The sequence below is a fragment of the Triticum dicoccoides genome, chromosome 2B (assembly GCF_002162155.2).
Source record: "Triticum dicoccoides isolate Atlit2015 ecotype Zavitan chromosome 2B, WEW_v2.0, whole genome shotgun sequence".
Taxonomy (NCBI): domain Eukaryota; kingdom Viridiplantae; phylum Streptophyta; class Magnoliopsida; order Poales; family Poaceae; genus Triticum; species Triticum dicoccoides.
The window spans coordinates 734,007,276-734,032,675 of record NC_041383.1 but is presented as its reverse complement, the minus strand read 5'-3'; the positions used below and the strand labels follow the sequence as shown (position 1 = coordinate 734,032,675).

At 46.6% G+C, this 25,400-nt stretch overlaps 1 protein-coding gene and 1 pseudogene across 1 annotated transcript; one reads left to right on the top strand and one right to left on the bottom strand.

Moving 5' to 3' along the window:
• The first annotated feature begins 16,633 nt into the window (after positions 1-16,633).
• LOC119266277 lies at positions 16,634-16,772 on the top strand (annotated as a pseudogene).
• Positions 16,773-20,193: 3,421 nt separating this feature from the next.
• LOC119365955 lies at positions 20,194-23,332 on the bottom strand. Its single transcript, XM_037631610.1, has 2 exons — positions 21,858-23,332; positions 20,194-21,423 (listed from the first exon to the last, which is right to left on the bottom strand). Exon 1 carries the CDS (start codon positions 23,213-23,215, stop codon positions 22,196-22,198), a length of 1,020 nt encoding a protein of 339 aa, XP_037487507.1. The 5' UTR covers positions 23,216-23,332; the 3' UTR covers positions 20,194-21,423; positions 21,858-22,195.
• Positions 23,333-25,400: the final 2,068 nt, after the last annotated feature.

Here is a 25,400-nt window from a genome sequence, read left to right as displayed (position 1 = left end):
GTGGCCACAGATGCCACAAAGCAGGAGAAATTCCTGGAAGGACTGAATGATGAACTACGAATGTAGCTGATGGTGGCTACCTTCAACAACTACCAGGAGCTGGTAGACAAGGCCATCACCCTTGAAGGCAAACAATGACAGATTGACAACTTCAGGCGAAAGTATGGCCAGGGGAAGTACAACTCGGGAGCTCAGCAAAAGCTCCGCTACACCCCATACTCAGGTGGACACACGCACCACACCCATGGAGGGCATACTCATGGTGGATATAACCATGGAGGGAATATGAATAATCTTCAGAACAATGACAACTTCAAGTCTCGCAATGGAGGAAATGGCAACCAGCATTGTCCCGCTCCAGCTCAGAAGCATCTGTATCATATTACCTCTTTCAAGTGCAAGAAGACAGGACATTATGCCACTGATTGTCTGAAGGCCTAGCAGGGAAATGGAAATGGCAACGACAATGAAATTCAGCAACCAAGAAGCCCAATCCTTTTCCTCATGCCCAGGTGAACCACATCGATGTGGAGGACGTCTATGATCAGCCAGAGACTGTGGTTGGTAAGTTTTTATTAAATTAACATCCAATATTAGTACTCTTTGATCCTGGTGCAACACATTCATTCATATCAAAGGTAGTTGTGGACAAGTACGGGTGGCCCACTAGAACCCTTAGGATCCCTCTTCAGGTCAGTTCCCCAGGAGGTGAGATGACGGAAGGCTTAGGCCATCACTCGCCCCTCAACATCAGAAATCAAGAGTTTCCTGCAGACCGTCGTCCCTAGGTGTGACTCTGGACAGACGGTGCCAGCGGATGTAGAAGAATGGTAGGAAATGGATAGGCACCGGCAGTGGCCTCGAGGAACTCTACGAAAGACTCTATTTCGTTTGTCCCATCTTCAAACACCTTGCGGTGCGAGGACATAATGGAGGGAACGATTCTTGTGGGTAAAGTGCACAAGACTCTGCAGAGTGAAATCTAATCGATTAGTCGTGTGCCCAGTTACGGACATCTGAGCCTCTGGAATTGGAATTATTCAGAACTCTCAACACCAAACATAATAAATTGATGGGTTTATAATGATTTCGGGTATGAGACACTGGTTGGCCGAACCATCTCAATAACAACCAATATTTTATAGTAATTGCAAGCAATGCAGGGAAAAATTTACTTGTCACAAAAACTTAACTTAGAGCCCCATAGCCAAAATTGCATATAGTGATAGTATTTTTAGTTATTGTTCTCTCTCTATGACTTCCCGGTATATTCAAAATGTTGACTTACACAGCTGCAATGTCTTACATTGCAGAGGATTATGCTGACTAGGAGTGAGGCTACGATCCACACTCGGTGATTGCCCTATGGAGTCGGATGGACTCGCTTATCGTCTGCGCTTTCGCATTAGTTTTTCTCATGAGTTGGAATTCGGCTGAACTTATTTTGATGTAATAAAGACTTTATATGAGCTTCGTGTAATAAATCAGGTGTGATTGAACTTTGGTATTTTCATCAATTTACTGTGTGTGCGAGGATGATCTTGGGAGACTTGACTATTTTTGGGTCGGGTCGCTACAGATGATCACGTTTACATTGTGCTTTTGGGATGACACTTTTTCTTGTTTGTGTTAACATTGTTCCAAGTTCCCAACCCCATAGTTCCTAGTACAAATTAGAATGTGCATTGGATGTTCACTTCATGCACATATTGTGTATCCCTCATTCCTTCTTATCAGTTTTTAAATGAATTAGACAATTAGACATGTTATGTTGACTGAATGTTTGCATCTTGCCAAGCTCCTCCACGCACTCCACCTTTTGCGAGTGTTGGAGACGAAAGTTTTGGCAATGCAACTTGATGTAATGATCGATGCATAACACATGTATATATGGAGTACAATGTGGGCGACAACCTCAACTATACAATGACTAGGAGGTGGGCCAAGATATACAATATACATGCACAACCATATATTCAACACCCCCCTGTAGTCGAAGCGTCGCCAGAGACACAAAGACTGGACCTGAACTCCTCGAAAACAGAAGTAGGCAGTCCTTTCATCATGACAATGGCGAACTATTGCGCCATCGGGCCGTGGAGGACCCGGACGCGCCCAAGAACCACCTGCTCGCGAACAAAGTGTATGCCGAGCTCAACGTGCTTCGTTCAACGATGGTGGACTGGGTTGGCGGAGAGGTACATTGCAGAGACGTTGTCATAGTAGACGAGTGTGGCCTTGTGAACATCACAAAGCAACTCCTGGAGCAGCTGACGAAGCCAGAGCATTCGGCCACGGCATTAGCCACTGCCCGATACTCTGCCTCGGCACTCAAGTGGGAGACCATGGGCTGTCGCTTGGGTGACCACGAGATCAGCGACGGCCCAAGGTAGACACAGTACCCCGAGGTGGAGCGGCGTGTGTCCGGGCAGCCAGCCCAGTACGCATCAGAGTAGGCGACGAGGTCGATGGAGGAGGAGGTCGTCAACATGAGTCCCATGAATGGGGTGCCACGTATGTAAGGGAGAATACGCTTCACCATGGTCCAGTGAGAGTCGCGAGGATCAGACATGTGAAGGCAGACCTTCTGAATGGCATACTGCAAGTCGGGGCGTGTCAGAGCCAGGTACTACAGAGCGCCCACAATAGAGCGATAGAAGGCCGCATCAGATGCGGGAGAGCCCTCCAGAGTGGAAACCTTGGCCTTGGTGTCGACGGGTGTGGCGGCAGGCTTGCACTTAAGCATGCCAGCATGATCAAGAAGCTCATGGGCATAGCACTGCTGATGCAGAAAGAACCCATCTGGCCGTCGAACCACCTCGATGCCGAGGAAGTAGTGCAGGGGCCCCAAGTCCTTTAGGGCAAACTCATCGCGAAGACGAGCAATGAGCCGCTGAAGGAGCTCGGCAGTGGATGCCGTCAGGATGATGTCATCAACGTATAGCAGCAAGTAGGTCGTGTCAACTCCGTGATGGTACATGAAGAGGGACGCATCAAAGCGAGTGGATGTAAATCCGAGCGTCTGCAGGAACGCAGTGATGTGCTGGTACCAGGCCCGAGGCGCCTGCTTCAACCCGTAAAGGGAACGGGAGAGCAAGCACACATGGTCTGGATGCGTGGCGTCGACAAAGCCGGTGGGAAGCTCATAGAACACCTGCTCAGTGAGGTGGTCGTGCAAGAAGGCGTTGGAAACATCCAACTGATGCACATGCCAGGCTCGAGAGATGGCTAACTGAAGCACGGTGTGGATCGTGCCCGGTCTGACAACCGGGGCAAAAGTGTCGGTGAAGTCCATGCCCACACGTTGCCGAAAGCCCTGAACTACCCAGCGAGCTTTGTAGCGCTCGAGTGTGCCATCCGGACGAGTCTTGTGCCAAAAGACCCACTTGCCCATGATGATGTTTGCACGAGGTGGCCGAGGGACGAGCTGCCAGGTGCGGTTCCGCTAAAGAGCGTCGAACTCTTCCTGCATCGCAGCGAGCCAATGAGGATCCAGGAGGACGGCTCGAGCTGGCGATGGGACAGGGGATGACTCAGAAATGGAGGCAGCGAGAAGGTACTCATCGCTGGTATACCGCATGCTCGGGCGAAGAGTGCCAACCCGAGAGCGAGTCATCGGGCGGGGCAGCGGGTCCGTGGTAGCGGTGGGTGATGATGACGAAGAGCCCGCCGCCTCCGAGGCCGCGGGCGACGCCAAAGGCATCGTGGGCGTCGGGGATGCGGAGGGCGTTGTGGTCGGGGTAGTCATCCCGAGGGGAGGCGCAGACCCTGAGGCAGCCAAGCAAGAAGGAACTCGACCTGTGGCGCGGGGGGAGCCCTCAAAGCCGGGAGGCGGCCCAAGAGCACGTGGGAGGCCGTCACCGGGAGCGGGCAAGGCCGCAACGTCCGAAGGTACCTGCTGAAACGGAAAGACCATCTCATCAAAGTAAACGTGTCAGGAAGTGATCACCCGATGGGAGATAGGATCATAGCAGCGGCAGCCTTTGGTGTTGGGGGGATAGCTGAGAAAGATGCAGGCCAAGAACCTAGGTGCGAGCTTATGCGGAGTAGTGGAAGCGATGCTAGGGTAGCACAAGCAACTGAAGATGCGTAGCTCAGCGTAGGAGGGTGGCATGCTGAACAAAAGGTGATGAGGTGCAAAGTTCCCGCGAGTGCGACAAGGGCGAATGTTGATGAGTAGTGACGCAGTGGCAAGCGCGTCGGGCCAAAAACATGGTGGCATGTTGGTGTGAAAAAGAAGTGTGCGAACCTAGTCATTAAGAGTGTGAAGCACGCGCTCAGCGCGGCTATTCTGTTGCGAAGTGTACGGGCAAGTGAGACGAAAAATCATGTCGTGTGTGGCAAGAAGGTTGCGAGTAGCAAGATTATCAAACTCCTTCCCGTTGTCTGTTTGCAACGTATGGATGGAATGCCCAAACTGCGTGGAGACATAAGAGTAGAAAGCGGTGAAAGTGGCAATAGCACCCGACTTTCGATGCAACGGGAAGGTCCACACATAGTGCGAAAAATCATCAAGGATAACAAGATAATAAAGATAGCATGTGTTACTTGCAACAGGAGAGGTCCCAAACATCACTATGAATTAACTCAAACGGGTATGACGCAACATGTGAGGAAGTACTAAAAGGAAGAAGAACATGTTTGCCGAGGCGACAAGCATGACAAGTGTGATCGTCTATCTTATTACACGTGAAGGAAAAATTCCGAAGAATATGATGAAGTGTGTTGGTGTTGGGATGTCCTGGACGAGCATGCCAAAGGTCCACTCCGGCGGAAAGCGCCATAGGTGCAGCGACGGAGGAGGTGGATGAGTGGACCGGGTAGAGCTCATCGGGGCTGTCACATCGGTGGGGCACCATCCGCGTACGGGCATCCTTAACAGAAAAACCAAACATGTCAAATTCAACGGTAACAGGATTTTCACGTGTAAGAGAACGAACGGAAACGAGATTTTTAATAATGTCAGGAGAGACAAGAACATTAGAAAGATATAATGGCATGGAATTAGATGGAAAAGTAGCATGACCGACATGAGTAATGGGCATGGAAGAACCGTCGCCCACGGTAATGCGAGCAGCGGTGTGAACAGGGTGAGCGGTGAGAAGGTTATAGGGGTTGGCGGCCATGTGAGTCGTGGCTCCGGTTTCCATGTACCAGTCGCCACCGCTAGTGTACTGCTGCGATGTGGAGGGCCGCTAGGAGCGTGGGGTCCCAAGGCGCCGGTGGGAGTGCCGGAGCCGACGGCTGCGCCTGGGGTGGCGGCGCCGCGAGGAGCGGGGGGTACCCACCGGCCGAAGGCAGCCCATAGGCCGCGGAGGGGCCGTAGGGCAGCACGGGCGCGTACGCCTAAGGAGCTGCGTGGAGCGACTGATGAGAGGCCGGGCGGGCGCCGAAGAAGCTGGGGACGGGGGCACATGGTACATGCATGGAGTACACATGAATGACCCCCGTCCAGGGGTTCTGGCCGGCCTTCCAAGGGGCCGGCGGGCGCTGCTGCTACGTCTGGCGCAGCGCCCCGCCCTGGGCGGCCGATTGCTGCTGTTGTTGCTTGCAGCCGCGGTGGCCACGATGACTACCGCGGCGCTCGGCAGGAGGAGGCTGCGGGGCCGGCGGCTGCTGTGGGTAAGGGAACACGAGCGGGGGCGGCATCTGGAAGGGGCCTGGGCCGCGTCTGGGATGCCGGGGCGATGGGTGGCGCGGCGCCGCGGGTACCGGCGGTGAGGGCTGTGTGTGTGTGGCCCGCGTGCGCAACATCTGCATCCGCCTCTCCTCCAGCTTCAGGTACGCCACAACCTTGGGGAACGTCGGGTCAGTGATGAGGGGGATGTTGGAGGTGGCGTTCCTGAAGTCTCGTTCAGGCCAGCGATGAGGGTGCTGAGAAGAAGCTCGTCGGAGACCTTCTCACCGAGGTTACGGAGCTCGTCAACAAGCTTCTTGAGGCGCATGCAATAATCATCGATGGACGGGTCATGCTGCTGACACCCATAAACTCGCTGATACGTCTCCAATGTATCTACTTTTCCAAACACTTTTGCCCTTGTTTTGGACTCTAGTTTGTATGATTTGAATGAAACTAACCCGGACTGACGCTGTTTTCAGCAGAACTGGCATGATGTTGTTTTATGTGTAGAAAACAAAAGTTCTCGAATGTCCTGAAAATCCTCGGAGGCAAGTTTCAGAAAATATAAAAAATACTAGAGAAAGAATCAAGACAAGGGGGCCCATACCCTGTCCACGAGGGTGGGGGCGCGCCCAGGGGGCCCCCTGAGGCTGCGCCGACCTCAACTCCAACTCCATATATTCCGTCTCGCGGAGAAGAAAATCAGAGAGGAAGTTTCATCGCGTTTTACGATACGGAGCCGCCGCCAAGCCCTAATCTCTCTCGGGAGGGCTAATCTGGAGTCTGTTCGGGGCTCCGGAGAGGGGGATTCGTCGCCATCGTCATCATCAACCATCCTCCATCACCAATTTCATGATGCTCACCGCCGTGCGTGAGTAATTCCATCGTAGGCTTGCTAGACGGTGATGGGTTGGATGAGATTTACCATGTAATCAAGTTAGTTTTGTTAGGTTTTGATCCCTAGTATCCACTATGTTCCGAGATTGATGTTGCTATGACTTTGCTATGCTTAATGCTTGTCACTAGGGCCCGAGTGCCATGATTTCATATATGAACCTATTATGTTTTCATGAATATATGTGTGTTCTTGATCCTATCTTGCAAGTCTATAGTCACCTATTATGTGTTATGATCCGACAACCCCGAAGTGACAATAATCGGGATACTTCTCGGTGATGACTGTAGTTTGAGGAGTTCATGTATTCACTATGTGCTAATGCTTTGTTCCGGTTCTCTATCAAAAGGAGGCCTTAATATTCCTTAGTTTCCGTAAGGACCCCGCTGCCACGGGAGGGTAGGACAAAAGATATCATGCAAGTTCTTTTCCATAAGCATGTATGACTATATTCGGAATACATGCCTACATTACATTGATGAATTGGAGCTAGTTCTGTGTCACCCTATGTTATAGCTATTACATGAGGAATCGCATCCGACATAATTATCCATCACTGATCCAATGCCTACGAGCTTTTCACATATTGTGCTTCGCTTATTTACTTTTCCGTTGCTCTTGTTACAATTACTACAAAATCCAAAAATATTACTTTTGCCACTATTACCTTTATTATCATACTACTTTGTTACTAAATACTTTGCTGCAGATACTAAGTTATCCAGATGTGGTTGAATTGACAACTCAACTGCTAATACTCAATAATATTCTTTGGCTCCCCTTGTGTCGAATCGATAAATTTGGGTTGAATACTCTACCCTCGAAAGCTGTTGCGATCCCCTACACTTGTGGGCTATCAAGACTAATTTCTGGCACCGTTGCCGGGGGGCATAGCTCTATTCTTTGAGTCACTTGGGATTTATATCTATTGATCATTATGAAGAACTTCAAAGACGCAAAAACCAAGATTCTGTCCTCAACTACGAGGGGAGGTAAGGAACCGCCATCTAGCTCTGCACTAGATTCTCCTTCTGTTATGAGTAAGTTTGGGACACCTAAACCTGCTACTACTATGAATTCTGATATGTCGCATGTTATTGATGATGCCACTTCTGCTATGCATGATACTTATGATGAAACTACTTATGTGTGTGATGCCACTTTTCCATTAGGTGAATTTCTTGATGAACAACTTGCTAGGGTTAGAGAGAATGAAATTGTTGAAGATGTTATTATTGATGATAGTGATGATGAAAGTTCTCCCCTTGATTATGAATTACCTGTTGTTCCTGAGGGTTATGTTATGAATGAGGAAGCTGCTAGAGCTATCTTTGCTTGTAAAGATAGATATGATCTTAAGAAATTATTAGCTAAATGGAAGTAGCAGTCTCTTAATGCTAGAATGAAACCTGGTCCTGCTTTTGCTACTTCACCTATCTATGTTACTGATAAGGATTATGAATTCTCTGTTGATCCTGGGATTATTACTTTGGTTTAATCTGATCCTTTTTATGGCCTTGAATCTGAAACTGTTGTGGCACATCTTACCAAGTTGAATGATATAGCCACCCTGTTTACTAATGATGATAAATTTCGCTATTTCTATATCCTCAAGATATTTCTGTTCTAATTAAAGGGTGATGCTAAGACTTGGTTTAATTCTCTTGCTCCCGGTTGTGTGCGTAGTCCCCAGGATATGATTTATTACTTCTCTGCTAAATATTTCCCTGCCCATAAGAAACAAGCTGCCTTGCGGGAAATATATAATTTTGTGCAAATCGAAGAAGAGAGTCTCCCACAAGCTTGGGGGAGGCTTCTCCGATTACTTAATGCTTTGCCTGATCATCCTCTTAAGAAAAATGAAATATTTTATATCTTTTATAATGGACTAACCGATGCTTCCAAGGACCACCTGGATAGTTGTGTTGGCTGTGTTTTCAGGGAAAGAACAGTCAACGAAGCTGAATTACTATTGAATAATATGTTGACTAATGAAAATAATTGGACTCTTCCTGAGCCAATTCCTGAGGCAATTCCTAAACCCACTTTGAAGAAGAGAGGTGTTTTATTTCTCAGTCCTGAAGATATGCAAGAGGCAAAGAAATCAATGAAAGAAAAAGATATAAAAGCTGAAGATGTTAAGAATTTACCACCTATTGAAGAAATACATGGTCTTAATATACCGCCTATTGAAGAACCACATTGTCTTGATAACCCGACACATGTAGTAAAGGTAAATTCTCTCTATAGATATGATAAAGTTGAAATTCCCTCTACTAAATTTCATAGCCCATGCTTAGATGAATTTGATGACTTTATGGCTAGGACAAGAAAGTTTTAATTCTTATGTTGGTAGAGAATTAAAGAATAACGCTTTCGAGATAGGACGCGTGAGTGATTATATGGCTAAAGTTAAAGGTGAACTTAAACTCATTAGCAAATATGCGTCTATGGTTGCTACTCAAGCTGAGCAAGTAATTAAAGCTCAAAATGATTTGCTTGATGAATTAAATAATAAACCTGACTTTGCTGTTAGAGTGGCTACTAGAACTGGTAGAATGACTCAGGAACCTTTGTATCCTGAAGGCCGCCCTAAGAGAGTCGAGCAAGATTCTCAGAGAAACAATTTAGAGGCACGTAGTTCTTCCAAAAAGAAGAAAAAGAAAAACGGTAGGACTTTGCATGCTTCTAGTGAACCTGTTGTAGACACACCTGAGAACCCCAATGATATTTCTATCTCTGATGCTGAAACACAATCAGGTGATGAACATGAACCTAGCGATAATGTTAATGATAATGTTCATGTTGATGCTCAACCTAGCAAAAATAATGAAGTAGAAGTTGAACCTGTTGTTGATCTTGATAACCCACAATCAAAGAATCAACGTTATGATAAGAGAGATTTTGTTGCTAGGAAGCACGATAAAGAAAGAGAACGATGGGTTCAGAAACCCATGCCCTTTCCTCCTAAACTATCCAAGATAAAGGATGATGACGATTTTAAGCGCTTTGCTGAAATGATTAGACCTATCTTCTTACGTATGCGCTTAACTGATATGCTTAAAGTAAATCCTTGTGCTAAGTATATGCGGGATATCATTACAAATAAAAGAAAGATACCGGAAGCTGAAATTTCCACCATGCTTGCTAATTACACTTTTAAGGATGGAATACCAAAGAAACTTGGAGATCTGGGAGTACCAACTATACCATGCTCCATTAAAAGAAATTATGTCAAAACTACTTTATGTGATCTTGGAGCCGGTGTTAGTGTTATGTCTCTCTCTTTATATCGTAGACTTGAATTGAATAAGTTGACACCTACTGAAATATCTTTACGAATGGCTGAAAAATCAACTACTATACCTGTCGGTATTTGTGAGGATGTGCCTGTTGTGGTTCTAAATGTCACTATCTTAACAGACTTTGTTATTCTTGATATTCCCGAGGACGATAGTATGTCGATTATCCTTGGTAGAACCTTTTTGAATACTGTAGGGGCTGTTATTGATTGCAACAAAGGCAATCTTTTCATGTTAATGGTAATGAGCATACGGTACACTTTCCGAGGAAACAATCTCAAGTTCATAGCATCAATTCTATTGGAAAAGTTCCAACTATTATTATTGGAGGTTTTGAATTTCCTCTCCCTACTGTCAAGAAAAATATGATATTCTTATTGTTGAGGATTTTCATATCCCCGTTGAGGTAACTTAGTGTTATTCGAAATTTCTCCGGTTCCGTGTTATTCGGAATGAGTTTGTTAACAAGACTTGATCAACCTTGTTAGTGGATTCATTTTGATGATCATAAGATGGATGAAACTAGAAAGCACAACCTTCTGTACCCTCTTTTTACTTTCTATTATTTAGATTAAATAAAGCAAAAATAGTATTATCCGTCTGTTTTCTGATTTATCTGTGCAATAAAAATATCCTGAAAATAAAAGTGCTACAAATGCCCTGCAAATTTAGTATGATTTTTTTATGGAACATTTGAGGATTTTAGACACTGAAATCACTACAGGAGGGGCAAGCACCAGGCCACGAGAGTGGAGGGCGCGCCCACCCCCCTGGGCACGCCCCCTGTCTCGTGGGCCCCTGGTGGCCCCCCTCCACTTATGCCAACACCCACACACTCCATCTTCTTCCCAAAAAAATCCCCATCCAGCTCAAGCACGAGTTCTAGCTCATTTTGCTGCGATTTTTTATCTCCTTGCTCAAAGCTCCATTCACAAAACTGCTTTGGGAGATTGTTGCTTGGTATGTGACTCCTCCATTGGTCCAATTAGTTTTTGTTCTGGTGCTTTATTCATTGCAAATTTTTGCTGCATATGTGACCCTGTTCTTGAGCTTGCATGTTAAATTTATGAGGTCCCAAGTAATTCTAATGCATGATATAGGCTCTAGGCACTTGTAGGAGTAGTTGCTATCAATCTTGTTTAGTTTTATTCACTTTCATTTTGAAGTTACTAAAATTTCAGAAATTTTTCAGAAAAAGAATTATGTCTATGAGAATGTACCAAGGTGGTTCCTCAGTAAAGAAAGGACCCAGGATTGCTGTACGTGAGCAAGACGTTGAACTACCGAGGGACGCAGAAGTACGAGCTTGTGAGTGGCCATCCGATGATTTTATGGTCGAAGCAGACTTTAAGGAGGAATTTGACGCATATGTGCGTAATGCCGATGTGGAGGACTTCTTACAAGATAAGTGTCCTCAGTACTATCAATTGACTAATTCATTTGTGCAAAGGTTTGAATATAAATGTACACGTAATTCTCCGAGTGTCCTATTTGATATCTATGATACATCTTATATCATGGATTTAGAGGATTTTACAACTGCTTGCAAACTTCCACAGTGGGGCAATATTAGTGATCCCCACAAATCTGAATTTAGAGATTTCCTTGCTATATCACTGTGGGAGAATCTAGGGATATTGCACAAGCTATCATAGGGAGCATTCATTTTCCTGCTATACATTATTTTGCTCTTTTCATTGGTAGATGCATTAACGGTAAAGATGAAGCATGTCATATGTGTGTCCTTGATCTTTGTGTCCTCAAGAGTGCTGTGTTAGGTTGTAAAGATTATAACTTGGGGGCAATAGTTGCACGTAGGTTGCATAAAAATGGTAGAGCTGGAGATTTATTTGGAGGAATTTATGCGACCCGTGTGGCTAATTATCTTGGTATAGCCCCACGAGAGGGGGATATGATGTTACCTCCTGCTTATTTAGATTATGACGTTATGGTCCAACATCATTTTCTTAAGAGGAATAAACAATTCCTCCAGTATCGACTAATCTTTGACAGACGTAGTATTTTCCATGTTACTCTTCCTGCTTCTCTCCTTTTTGATTACCAGGCAAAAGGAAGATATGTTGTTACCAGGGAGGAAGCAGCTGAACACGAGGGGAGAGTGGAGGCGGCTCGCCAACATGCCGCAGCTCAGGAGGCATTTTCTGCTGCATCTCAGTACGACCTCAGTTACAACTACGGATATCAGCCAGGCTATCCTTGGCATTAGACCAACTTAGTCCAAAAGCCTAATCTTGGGGGAGTACATATTTCTCACCGACTTTACATTCATGTTCACACACTATTCTAGTCGTCGGTGCTCATACTCTTTCATTGTATTATCCATTGCTAGTTTAATTTTCTTTTTCTAGTTTTCTTCTTGTGTGTTTGATAAACCTTAAGAAAAACAAAAAAATACTTAGTTTAATTTCCATGCTTGTAGTAGAAATTAAAATGAAACCCAAAAAGATTTCTCGTTCTTCTTTTTATTTGTTGGGAGCTTTTCCGTGTAAATAGTTTTATTTTCTTTTCTTTCCTTTGGGGGTCGAGAGTAGAAGACCATATTAAAATGTTTACTGACTCTCATATGCATGATTGTTTATTTAACTTAGAGCCCATATTACCCTGTCTTCTCTCTTGAGTTGAATGTTTGCAAATTACAGCTTAGTCCAATGCACGTGCACTATTATTATTATATACACCGTTCGGTCGTGCAAATGAAAGAAAATAATGACGATATATGATGGGCTGATTGAGATGAGAAAAGCTGGTATGAACTCGACCTCTTTTATTTTTGTAAATATAGTGAGTTTATCGTTCCTGATTTAGCTTATTATGAAGTAAACATTTTTGCAATCACATTTAGAGATTATAGTTGCTTGGGCCATGCTTGATTAGCTATGAGTTATAATGGTTTACCTTGCGTGCCAACATGCTATTAGAATGATTATGATGTGGTATGATGAGATGGTATCCTCCTTTGAATAAATTGAGTGACTCGACTTGGCACATGTTCACGCATGTAGTTGAAACAAATCAACATACCCTTCACGATATTTATGTTCATGGTGGATTATATCCTACTCATGTTTGTATTCGGTGTGAATTAATTTTAATGCATGTTCATGACTGTTGTCGCTCTCTCAGTTGGTCGCTTCCCAGTCTTTTGCTAGCCTTCACATGTACTAAGCGAGAATACTGCTTGTGCATCCAAACTCCTTAAACCCCAAAGTTGTTCCATATGAGTCCACCATACCTTCCTATATGCGGTATCTACCTGCCGTTCCAAGTAAATTTGTATGTGCCAAACTCCAAACCTTCAAATGAAATTCTGTTTTGTATGCTCTAGCAGCTCATGTTTCAACTAGGGCTGCATATATCTTCCATGCTAGGTGGGTTATTCTCAAGAGGAGTGGACTCTGCTCCTCATTCATGAGAAAGAGCCGGTAATCAGGATGCCCAGTCCCATGATCCAAAAAGATCAAAACAAATCAATATAATTAAACAAAACTCCCCCAGGGCTGTTGTTAGTTGGAGGCACTCGTTGTTTCGAGCAAGCTATAGATTGATGCTTGTTGGTGGTGGCGGAGTATAAACTTTTACCATTCTGTTTGGGAACTGCCTATAATGCATGTAGTATGGAAGATACAGCCATCTCATAGTTGTTGCGTTGACAGTGAAAGTATACCGCTCAAAATGTTATTCAATCTCTATTTTAAAATCGAGCTCTGGCACCTCTACAAATCTCAGCTTCCCTCTGCGAAGGGCCTATCTATTTACTTTTATGTTGAGTCATCACCTTCTTGTTAAAAAGCACCCGCTGGAGAGCACACTGTCATTTGCATTCATTACTATTGGTTTATATTGGGTATGACTTGACTGGATCTCTTTTATCATGAATTACAATGTTTAGTTAGTCCTTGATCTTTAAAGGTGCTCTGCATTTATGTTTTGCGGTCTCAAAAAGGGCTAGCGAGATACCATTTTGTTATATCATGTTATGATTATTTTGAGAAAGTGTTGTCATCTGAGTTTTATTATTATGGCTCGCTAGCTGATTATGCCATTGATATGAGTGATTGTGAGACCTAAGTGTTATTGTGAGTATGGTTAGTTTATAATATTTGTTGAAACCTGAATGCTGGCTTTACATGTTTACAACAACAAGAGCAAACAGAGTTTGTAAAAGTTTTTCTTTATCACTTTCAGTTTATCAACTGAATTGCTTGATGACAAGCACTCGCCGTGCAAGAAAACCTTGCATTGGAACTCATTGTCGGTGAAGAGGCCGTTGAGCTTGGTCCAGATGGCGTGAGCGTCATCGTCGGCGGAGACCACCGTGTGGAAGAGGTCCTTCGAGATGGTGGTGTAGAACCTACAGATGAGAGTGGCGTCGATGGTCATCCACTCCTCATCGTCCTCCATGAACCGGGAATCCACGGAGCCATCGATGTGATCCCGAAGATTGTACTCACGGAACACAAGGGAGAAGTACGTCTTCCAGGCATAGTAGGTGGAGGTGAGATAATCGACGACGACGCGAACCCGACCGAGAATGTTGAGATCGCGGATGATGACAGAGTCAGGGCCGGCGAACGAATTGGTGCAGGTGGTGCCGGAGGAACCGGGAGAGGCCATGAGTCCGGGATGGGAGGTGGTACGGCACGGCGCGGAGAGGGCGACGCGGCGAGGAAGAGGCGGCGTGGTGTGGTAGGGGCTGCGCGGCTAGGGGCCGTTAGGGTTAGGGAGGGGAGAGCGGAAGCGAGGAGAGTGGGCAGCGGCTGGTCATGGGCGGCAGCATGGCGGCGTGGAGCCGCGGCGACAACGGCGGCGTGAGGTGACAGCGGCAGCTGGTGCGGCGGCGGCGGCGGCGATGAAAGTCACGGCGGTGGCGGCGGGGATGAAAGTCGCGGCGGAGGCCGGCAGCGGCAGAGTGTTAGGGTTTAGGATCGGAGGTATGATATCATGTTGGAGACGAAAGTTTTGACAATGCAACTCGATGTAATGATCGGTGCATAACGCACATATATATGAAATATAATATGGGCCACAACCTACACTATACAATGACTAGGAGATGGACCAAGATATACAATATACATGCATAACAATATATTCAACAGCGAGGCAGCAGGCAACGACGTTAACAGGGTGAACATTTCATGCAACGGTGGGCTAGTCACATACCTGGTGTTGTCCGTGTAAGTGGCGATCCAGCTCACTTGTAACCCCGTCTTGGATTTTACAAACAGAAGTATTGAAATACCACCGTCTTTACTACTCCCTCCGTTTTTAAATATTTGTCTTTTTAGAGATTTTAAATGGACTACCGCATACGATGTATATAGACATATTTTAGAGTGTAGATTCACTCATTTTGCTCTGTATGTAGTCACTTGTTGAAATCACTAGAAAGACAAATATTTAGGAACGGAAGGAGTAGGAGCTAAGCGGGACCTTATCCACCCCATCGCCTTGAAGTTCTAGAAATCATTATAACCTTTAGAGGCCTAGTAGCTCAGCCGTCTTCTATATTTATTTTCAAAACGGAGGCATAAGATTTGCCTCATCCATTGATTAAGCAGAAGAGAATTGCCCGATTAATTAACGGAAAAACAGGGCAAAATCGTCACAAACCGCTGAACGGCACACATAAACGTCCCACACACACCTTTACAAAGAGTGCCTCGCCAAGCTAGCACATAGGCGTCGTCGTCATCACTTCTCTCCTAGCAGGCGTCATCGCCATCCCTAATCACCGGGCAAGCGACTCCGACTTCGCTGTGGACGAACACCGACCCAACTCTCACCGCATAGGTCGTACAGAAACACATGAAGATCCGTGGCAGAACTCAGTCACCCGCGTCGAGGACAGCGCAGCTCCGACTCTGAAGGAGAGATCCAAAGAAGAACTAAGCCAGGCTAGCGCCGTGGAAGACCACTGAATAGACCACCAAATTTAAAGTTTTAAACTAACTAACTAATCGAGGACAACTCAACGCTATCTGCAAATCTGTAACATAATTTGTTATATGTTGCACTACTCAGGGCACGCTCATGTCAAACACGCATCATCTGCCGCACCATATTGTTATGCTTCGGTTGTTAGGAGTCCTATTAAGATAGACTAGGTTGTTAAGGTTTATCTTTATCTAGTTATCTTTCTTTCTCTTCAAGATGTAATCTCCAACAATTTGTATGCGCTGTATAGGGTGGTGTGTCCCTGCTATATTAACACGTACACGTCGCCCACATCAGGTAAGACGTTTCCACCATTGCACATGATAATCAGAGCCTTCCTCTTCCAATCTAGTCTCCCGAATGCATCTAGTGCATAGCCATGTCTTCATCCTCCGGCGCCTCCCAACCTAGCCTCAATGGTCAGGTCACCGAGAAGCTCAACCGCACGAACTACGTGATATGGCGCACGCAGGTCACACCCCACCTGCGGGGCGCCGATGTCTTTGACTATGTCGACGGCCCGCGCCGAAGCTGGCCAGACTCCACGTCACCATGACAAGGATGGCAAGGAGACTTCTGCGCCCAACCCTCTCCACCCACTTTGGGTCCGGGAGGATCAACATGTGCTTGGCTATCTGCTTAGTACCCTCTCCAAGGGAGGCGCTGGTCGCGGTCACTGCGATCACCACGGCGTGCGAATTCTGGGTGGCACTGGCGGGCATGTTCTCGTCCCAGTCACTCATCCGTGTCAACAACATCAGGACTGCGCTCATCAACACGCAGAAGGGCAACCAGTCGGTCGCCTCCTACTTCGCCTCCCTGCGCGGCCTCGCCGATGAACTCGCCGCCGCCGGCAAGCCTATCCAGGATGACGAATTGATCTCGTACATCCTCCATGGCCTGGACGTCGACTACCAGCCGCTCGTCTCCGCCCTCGACGCCCGCGTCATGCCCGTCACCCTCGACGAGCTCTATGCCATGCTGAGTAACTTTGATCAGCGCATGGCCCAGTTCCATGGCTCCTCTGGCGGCTTCAAGTCTTCTAACAACGCCGCATCCCGTGGCCGTGGTGGCGGCCCTCGCTCGCGTGGATCTCCCACAACAAGGGGTGGTCAGGAAGCAACAACAATGATGGCGGCGGCTCCTCCAACTCTCGCAACGGACGCTCCACCAACTCCAAGCCTCGTCATGGCGGCGGCTTCGACAGGTCTCGTCCAGATGCATCCCGCTGTCAGATCTGCGGCAAGCTTGGGCACATGGACAAGGACTGCTGGTATCGCTACGATGAAGATGACGACTCCTCCCAAGACGAGGACAAGGTGGCTGCAGCTGGGGACGGCTCCTACAGCGTTGACATGAACTGGTACGTCGATAGCGGGGCTACCAATCACATCACCAACGAGCTCGAAAAGGTCACCATGAAGGAAAAAAAGGATGGCAAAGACCAAATCTATACTGCCAACGACGAAGGTATGAGGAACAGTCATGTTGGTCATTCACTTTTTAGTACCCCTCGTCAGAATATTCATCTAAAGAAAATTTTGCTAGTTCCTAGTGTCGATAAGAATCTTCTTTCTATGCATAGAATTGCCATTGACAACCATGTCTTCCTTGAGTTTCATCCTTATTTTTTCTTGATCAAGGATCAGGCAACGAAGAAAATTCTCTATCAAGGTAGATGTGTTTGAGGGCTCTACCCGTTGATCCCGGAGCGTAGAAGATTCAATAAACAAGCCTATGGTATTGCCAAACTCTCGTCAACACGGTGGCACGATCGATTAGGACATGCTGCTTTCTCTTTAGTTGAAAAATTGCTTAGGAAAAATAAGCTCCCGTATGTTGGTGAGCGTGATCTTGAAACTATTTGTGATTCTTTTCAATGAGAAAAAAGTCAATTGCCTTATCCTATATCTACTAGTGTTTCTACCAAACCCTTGCAATTAATCTTCTCTGATGTTTGGGGCCCTGCCCCCAGTTCTGTTGGTAGACATACCTATTATGTGAGCTTCATAGATGACTACAACAAATTCTCTTGGATCTATCTTCTAAAGAGAAGATCCGATGTCTTTCAAGTTTTTCAAATCTTTCAAGGTCTCGTTGAACGAAAAATCGATAGTAAGATCATTGCAGTTCAGTTTGATTGGGGAGGAGAATACGAGAAATTAAACTCCTTCCAAACCCTTGGCATATCACATCATGTGTCATGCCCTCATGCCCATCAACAAAACGGCTCTGCTGAACGCAAGCACAGACACATAGTTGAGGTTGGGTTAGGCCCCCTAGCCGGCGCATCAATGCCTCTCAAGTTCTGGGATGAGGCTTTCCTCACAGTCGTTCATATCATAAATATGCTTCTTAGTCAAGTCATTAACAATGAAACTCCACTAGTAAGACTTCTTCACATTAAACCCGACTACAAATCTCTTCATGTCTTCGGGTGTGCATGTTGGCCCAGTCTTCGCCCATACAACAAGTGCAAGCTCATGTTTCGCTCAAAACAGTGCGTTTTTCTAGTCTATAGCACCCAACATAAAGGTGTCAACTGCCTCGACGTTGCCACTGATCGTGTCTATATTTCACGAGACGTTGTCTTTGATGAAACCAAGTTTCCATTTGCTGATCTTCATCCCAACGCCGACGCTCTCCTTCGCCAAGAGATTCTTCTTTTGCCTACTCATCTCTCCGGTGTTGATCAAGGGGGAAACAATTGTGATGATCAACTGCTGACTAACCCTCTTACTGATGATGTGCATGAGCCTTGTGGTGTCATAGGTGAAACAGCGAAGAAAATGGCGAAAACAGAGAAGAAAATGGTAAAGAAAACGCTCAGCCAGAGCCATATTTCATGTGCCTGGGATCTGGAGACAAATCCTCCTCGGGATCTGTTTGCCTGCAAGGCACCAGATCCTCCTCGGGATTGGCGGCAGGAGACGCGCCAGGGGTGCAGTCTACATGCATGCCCGCCACAGACCAGGCGCGCGCCACACTGTCGTCGCCCATGGGCCGCGGCACGACACCTCCTCCGCGCTAATCGTCGTCTGACACACGTCATCCCGCAGTTGGCACGGGTGGTGCACGCTTCACCAGCCAACCTGTGCGTTACAAGCGACGCCACTCGGCTCGCTCGACCAGCATGGGGCCCGAAGCTGGCGCGGGATCCAGCGTCGATGCGCCCACGCCCGACGAGCGCCCGACCCGAGGCTGATTCGCCATCATGTGGCCATGATGAGCCCGCTCCTCCGACGGGATCTTGTGCGGACTCTACACACACATGACTGATGTCTTCTGCCATAGAAAATCCGAGCGATGCAGAACTTGCTGCTGCAGCGCGTGGATCTTCCTTGAGATCGGCTCCTGCAGAAACTCCTATTCAGGCTGTGGGATCCTCTGCGGCTGGAAATCTAGCCACTTCTCCGCGGCGTACACGACTACAAAAGGGAGTAATACAACCTCTTGACTACAAACGCGTAACAAAATATGGCATGGTTTGTTCTACAGGTGAACCGGGTGAACCTCATACTCTAGAAGAAGCACTTGGTGATGAAAAATGGAAAAAAGCGATGAATGAAGAATACCTAGCTCTAAGGAAAAATAACACATGACACTTAGTTCCTCCACAACAAAAATTTAATTGATTGCAAGTGGGTATTCAGGATCAAGAAAAAATCTGATGGAACTATTGACCATTACAAAGCTAAGCTCATTACAAAGGGATTTAAACAACGGTATGGCATTGACGTACTATGAGAATACTTTTAGTCCAGTTGTTAAAGCTGCAACCATCCGTCTAGTTTTGTCTATTGATGTTTCTAGGCGCTGGAGTCTCAGACAGCTAGACGTACAAAACGCGTTTCTTCGGTGTTCTAAGCAACCTCGTGGGTTTGAAAGCAAGAATTCTCCCTCTTATGTGTGTAAACTTGACAAGGCACTTTATGGGTTGAAGCAAGCACCGAGAGCATGGTACTCTCGACTGTGTCATAAAATGCAAGCACTTGGCTTTATTCCATCAAAATCTGACACTTCTTTGTTCATTTATAACAAGTCCAACACATGCATATTTGCTTTGATATATGTTGATGATATAATTGTCACAAGCTCATCAAATGAAGCAATCACAGGACTGTTGAAAGATTTGAATGCAAATTTTGCTCTAAAAGACCTTGGTGACTTGCATTATTTTCTTGGAATTGAGGTGAAGAAACATACAAATGGACTTCATCTCTCTCATGAAAAGTATCTGGTAAAAAAGGCTGGTTTGCAAGCTTGTAAGCCTACACCTACTCCATTATCCAGCTCAGAAAAGCTGTCTCTCATAGAAGGTAATCTCTTGAGTCAAGAAGATAGCACAAAATACGGAGGCTTGGTAGGAGCACTTCAATATCTCACTCTGACCAGACCTGATATATCTTTTGCTGTCAACAAAGTATGCTAGTTTCTTCATGCACCTACTAATGTCCATTTTACTGCTGCAAAACGCATAGTGAGATATGTCAAAGGAACTTTGAGCATTGGCCTAGATTTCAGCAAATCATCCTCTAATCTGGTCAGTGCCTTCTCTGACTCTGATTGGGCAGGATGCCTGGATGACAGGCGCTCCACTGGTGGTTTTGCAATTTTTTTGGCACCGAATCTGATCTCATGGTGTGCTCGAAAACAGGCTACTATTTCTAGATCCAGCATAGAGGCAGAATATAAAGCATTGGTGAATGCTACAGCTGAAATTATATGGGTTCAATCCATGCTGAAAGAACTGGGTATAAAGAACACACCAGCTCCATGTCTGTGGTGTGACAATCTTGATGCAACTTATTTGTCTGTCAATCCAGTTTTTCATGCAAGGACAAAACATATTGAAATAGATTTTCACTATGTTCAAGAAAGAGTTGCTCAAAAGCAACTTGATATTCGCTTTATTCACTCCAAAGATCAGCTTGCAGATATATTTACAAAGGCTTTGCCTGTGAGAAGCTTGGTGAAGTCATTGGGTGTACATAAGTATAAATTAACAAATGGATAAATCATGAACCAAGGCACATCATTTTACCGATATACGTGTAATAAAACAATCTCAATCATTAAAAAAAACTGATAACAGGGGCACGAAGTGAATATCCAATACATAATGTAATTTGTGCAATGATATATGGGGTTGGAAACTTGGAACAATGTTTACACAAACATGAAAATGGTTCATCACTAAAACACAAAGTAGACATGAGTATCAGTAATAACCAAAAGGTGTGTTACAGAAAAACATGGAAGGTAAAAACGAATTGAAACCCAAGGTTGCAAAATATTGGTTCTACTTATTTCCTCTTCACTTTTTTTGACCAAAATGGCTCTTATTAATTAACCATCGAAGTTTTTTCAAATTACATTGTTAATTTTTCTTAATTAAGGAGGGAGCTCCCTGAATGAGTCGACCCTGTATCCTCTCCCATACTGTTTTTTCCTGGGGGCTTTCCTTGGTTAGGAGTTAGATACAGGTTATCCTTCTACGAGAATTAAGCATTAAATCCAACAACATAGCTACAATAACAAAAGAAATAGGGTTGCACCTTCATGGTCATTCCTCATGCTGACGAGGCAATGGTTCCTCTGTTCCCTTACCTGTCCCGGCTCCACCACCACCAAGATTAAGCAGACCGCTGCAAACAACATCAAACGCAATGGGATCACATAGTGAAACCTGGACGTTGAAATTCACAGTAGAAAATTCAATAATAATGTAACTGCAGATGCCATGAACTGGAAATTTTCTTCCAATAAGGAGTGAAGCTATAAGTCACATGTTACAGCCATATCATACAAAACTGAAAAATATACAACACTTGAACATTTCAGACCTAAGATTTTGGTATAATCCAGAATCCCACATCTGCAGATCACCATATGATATTTTCCTAAATTTAGTTTGTGAAGAACAAGGCAGGCCATATATATACAGAAGGAAACCAAGTGCTGATAGTCTGCATTTTTAGGTTACCAGGATTTCATTGTAATCCAGATAACTTCAGACAAATCACCTATCGACAAGAGAGCAAAAATGAAGACAGAGGGTAGTAAAAAATAGCATACTTACGTCTGTACTATAAGCTTACACCTCTAGAGATTCCTTGCACATCCCCTCACTTTGGCATAGCTCTCTTCCGATGGTTTCACCGAATCAGGTTCAGGTTCTCCGAAAAGCGAAAGCATTGGGGCGAAATAGCAAGTGTCCTCAAATTCTTCAAGTTGCCCTTGTATTCCTTCAGCACTTGCTCCTTGCTTCATCTGTCGAACCACATTCTTCATTTCCATATGCAGGCCATCATATTTCTTTCTCTCAGCCCTTCTCCTCTGCCGGACTTCCAGTTTCTCCTTTTTCTGGTCCTCTAGCTGGCGCATCCGTTCCTCCTGCTGGCACATCAGCTTCGCTGTCTACTGATTATCTTGTTTCTCCTGCACTTCCCTTTTATCTTGTTCCTCTAGCTTATACATCTGGTAAAGCCTCTTGATCAGATTCTCAACAGGGACCGTAATGTCTATGAAATCAAGATCGGTGCTGGTGTACAACGATTCCTCCTTGAACTTGGAGGATACATAGAACTCCCGCTCAGTGAAGCTCAGGGCTACGGTTACAGACCAGCCGTGCAACACAAAGAGGATATCACCAAGCTTGACACCAAGACCATTCACATGAGAGATGATGGAAACCCCCTCGCCACGGGGCAGCCTCTGGATCACGGCGACCTCCCTGAGAGGCAGAGAGGAGCCCTCCTTGAAGATGCCTTCTTTGGGACGTAGCCACTTCTTGTAACTCGTGTCGGTATGGTAGGATATCGCACCCGGCTGCCCGCCCTCCCCTGCCTGTTCCAGACGAAATCCATCCGGTCGGATCACCAGGCGCGCGACCCGCAAGGCGCAGGTGTACCCGGGCCGCTCGGGAGGGAATATATCGTACTTCTTCATCCACCATGACACCTGCGCTTTCTCGGCGGACGCCTTCATCTTGAAGAGGAAGAAGGGGAACTTGGGGGCATTTCTGCTCCTGTCGACGGGGCGTATCCACTTGTCCAGCTCGGGGTCGTTCCTGTTTCGCTTGTCGAAGGACGCGAGCAGCTGCTGGAGCAGGCAGGCGTGTATCTCCTCCTCGGTCTTCAGGCCCGTGCGGATGGCGGCGGAGAGGGTCTCCTCGGCGTCGAGCCCGCTCCGGACGGCGAGGTGGAGGATCTTCTCCGCCTCCTCGGCCTCAAGTCCGCACTGGACGGAGTTGTCGACGAGCCTCTTCACTTGCTCGGCCTCGAGCCCGCTCCGGACGGCGACGTAGACGGCGACCTCGGCTTTGAGCCCGCTGTGGACGGCGAGGGATACGGCCTTCCCCCTTTCGACGGCATTTAGCCCGCTCCGATAGGCGAGGGAGAGGGCCTTCTTCCCCTCCTCCGGTAGCTTGACACCCATGTCCAAGGACTCAGCCTCCTCCCCCTCTGCTCCGGCTAGTCGCGACGGAGTTCCGCCGCCGACGAAATTTGAGATCGAGATTAGGGTTCCTTTGGGGATGGGAAGGATCCTCTCTTGCCTCTGTTTCTCCTTTTTTTTTCTTTTTTTGAGGTGAAGCCTCTGTTTCTCGGGCTCCCCTTGTTTTTGTTGGGCCGTGCAGTTCCGCTCAATCGACTGGGCCAGATGCTTGTTCGGTGCCTACTATATCTGGCCAAACGGGCCGATTTTTTCGGGCCGGCCCGGCAGCACGACAGCACGGCACGTGACGGGCCAGGCCCGGCACGGGCTAATCGTGTCGTGCCAAGCACGAGGCATGCACTGGGCCGTGCCTGGGCCGCCACCCTCAGCCCGCGTGCCAGCACGGCACGACACGAATACTAGCGGGCCGGCCCGTGGCACGACACGACACGTAGCACGGTGGCACGGCCCGATTGGCCCGCCTCGATCGTTGGGGGAGCGGGAGAGGAATCCTGTCGAGCGGACTGCCGACGCGCCTGGATCATGGGGACAGTGGGGGGGGGGGCGGCAGGCGTCAGGGGGACAGCGTTACAACAGGCAGCGGGGCCCAGACGCCCAGTCCTCGATCGATGGGGGAGCGGGGGGCTCGCTCGGCTCGACACCCAGGCGAGGCGACCATTGGGAGAGGTTTAGGGGGAGGTTAGGGTGGGTTTAGAGCGGTTTAGAATAGGGTTTAGGTATTTATTTAAGAAAATTCATATATTCAAAAATTTGATCGTTAGAGGGTCAAATTTATTCGAAAAATGACCAATTTTTTGCTATAAATAGGGCTGCCCAGCCCACATATTTCTCATAGTCAAACATGGATGACCATGACAATACTAGCTTCCCACTCTCCGATTTCGGTCTTGGGGATATGGAGTATAGTCTCTACCCTAGTAACACCGATCACACTACCATGCCCCACCCGAGCAACATGTCTATACCATGCCCCCACCCAAGCAACATGCCTATACCGATCATCACACTCTCGAACCCCATACCGATCCGAGTGCCGAAGCTGAAGGTCACACCAATTCGAGTAGTGGGACAGTTCCTCCACCACCATTGGTGTAAAGCAAAGAGGTCGTTGTAGAACCTCTGTGGTGTGGGAATCATTCGATGAAGAAATCTTGATGCGACCGTCGACAGAAAAACGACGGCACGAATAATTTGCCCAATCTTTCACGGTACGATGTCACTTGGAACGATGTGGCGCTCGCGATCTTATAGATGCAATCACCACAAAAACAACACGCACACCTTGATAAAGAAGTACGTGGACGATCCTTCAAGAATCAGCAGCAAATTAGAGACGGCGTCTCTAATCTCTCGCCCGAACACAAAGCAATAATATAAGCTTCTCAACCAGTACGCACAAATTAACTCGCCAAGAGAAGATACCCCGGCTTGCTAGTCTCTGTTCGTCCCACACAATATAAACTAAAACCTGATCCCCCCACACGATCGATCCAAAAGGTATATATATAGTACGGCCGCAAGCTAGCAGGCAAACCGTATCAGACTAGTACTCTAAATAAAATATCCTAACCGAATCCTACACTTATTTAATTAATGATTAACAACCGGCCATTAGGCACGGCAATTAGGCACGCAGGCCTCTAGCCTTTTCTAACGAAAAAAACATGTACGTGTTGGATTAGGCACTGGGGCGTGCACGTTACTTGCATGTACCAGCTTCTCCCGATTGAAATTAACACGTCCCTTTGTAGCTGGAACAGACGTACGCACAGAGCCCTGGTAGTTCGAGCCTCCCTTCGGTTCTGCATCTTCTTTGACAACGTAGCCGAACTGTGCAGCAGGCACCTTGTACCTCTGTTTGTGAACAATATTTTCATGTCGTCGCGCAGATGTTTCAAGCCCTGTTGTCCGCGAGACTTGTTGACGTAGTGCAGGCACAATATACTTGGCCTTTCTTCCTTTGTTGACACATAGGGTTGCATCATCCTCCCTTCCTTGAAAGGAAACCGTCCTCGGTTTCGCCGTATACCTTGCAGTTTTCTTCTTAAACACTTCTATAGTACAACTTATTTCTTTTGCATCTTTGGGAAGGATAGCATAAAACTCACCCTTATGCATAAAAGTGTACCTGTTTGTTCGCCCGTGATGAAGAGCGTTAACATCATGC

Bases quoted from the DNA above. Each gene is read 5' to 3' on its own strand.
- LOC119365955 (XM_037631610.1), bottom strand. From the start codon at position 23,215: ATGGGTGTCAAGCTACCGGAGGAGGGGAAGAAGGCCCTCTCCCTCGCC.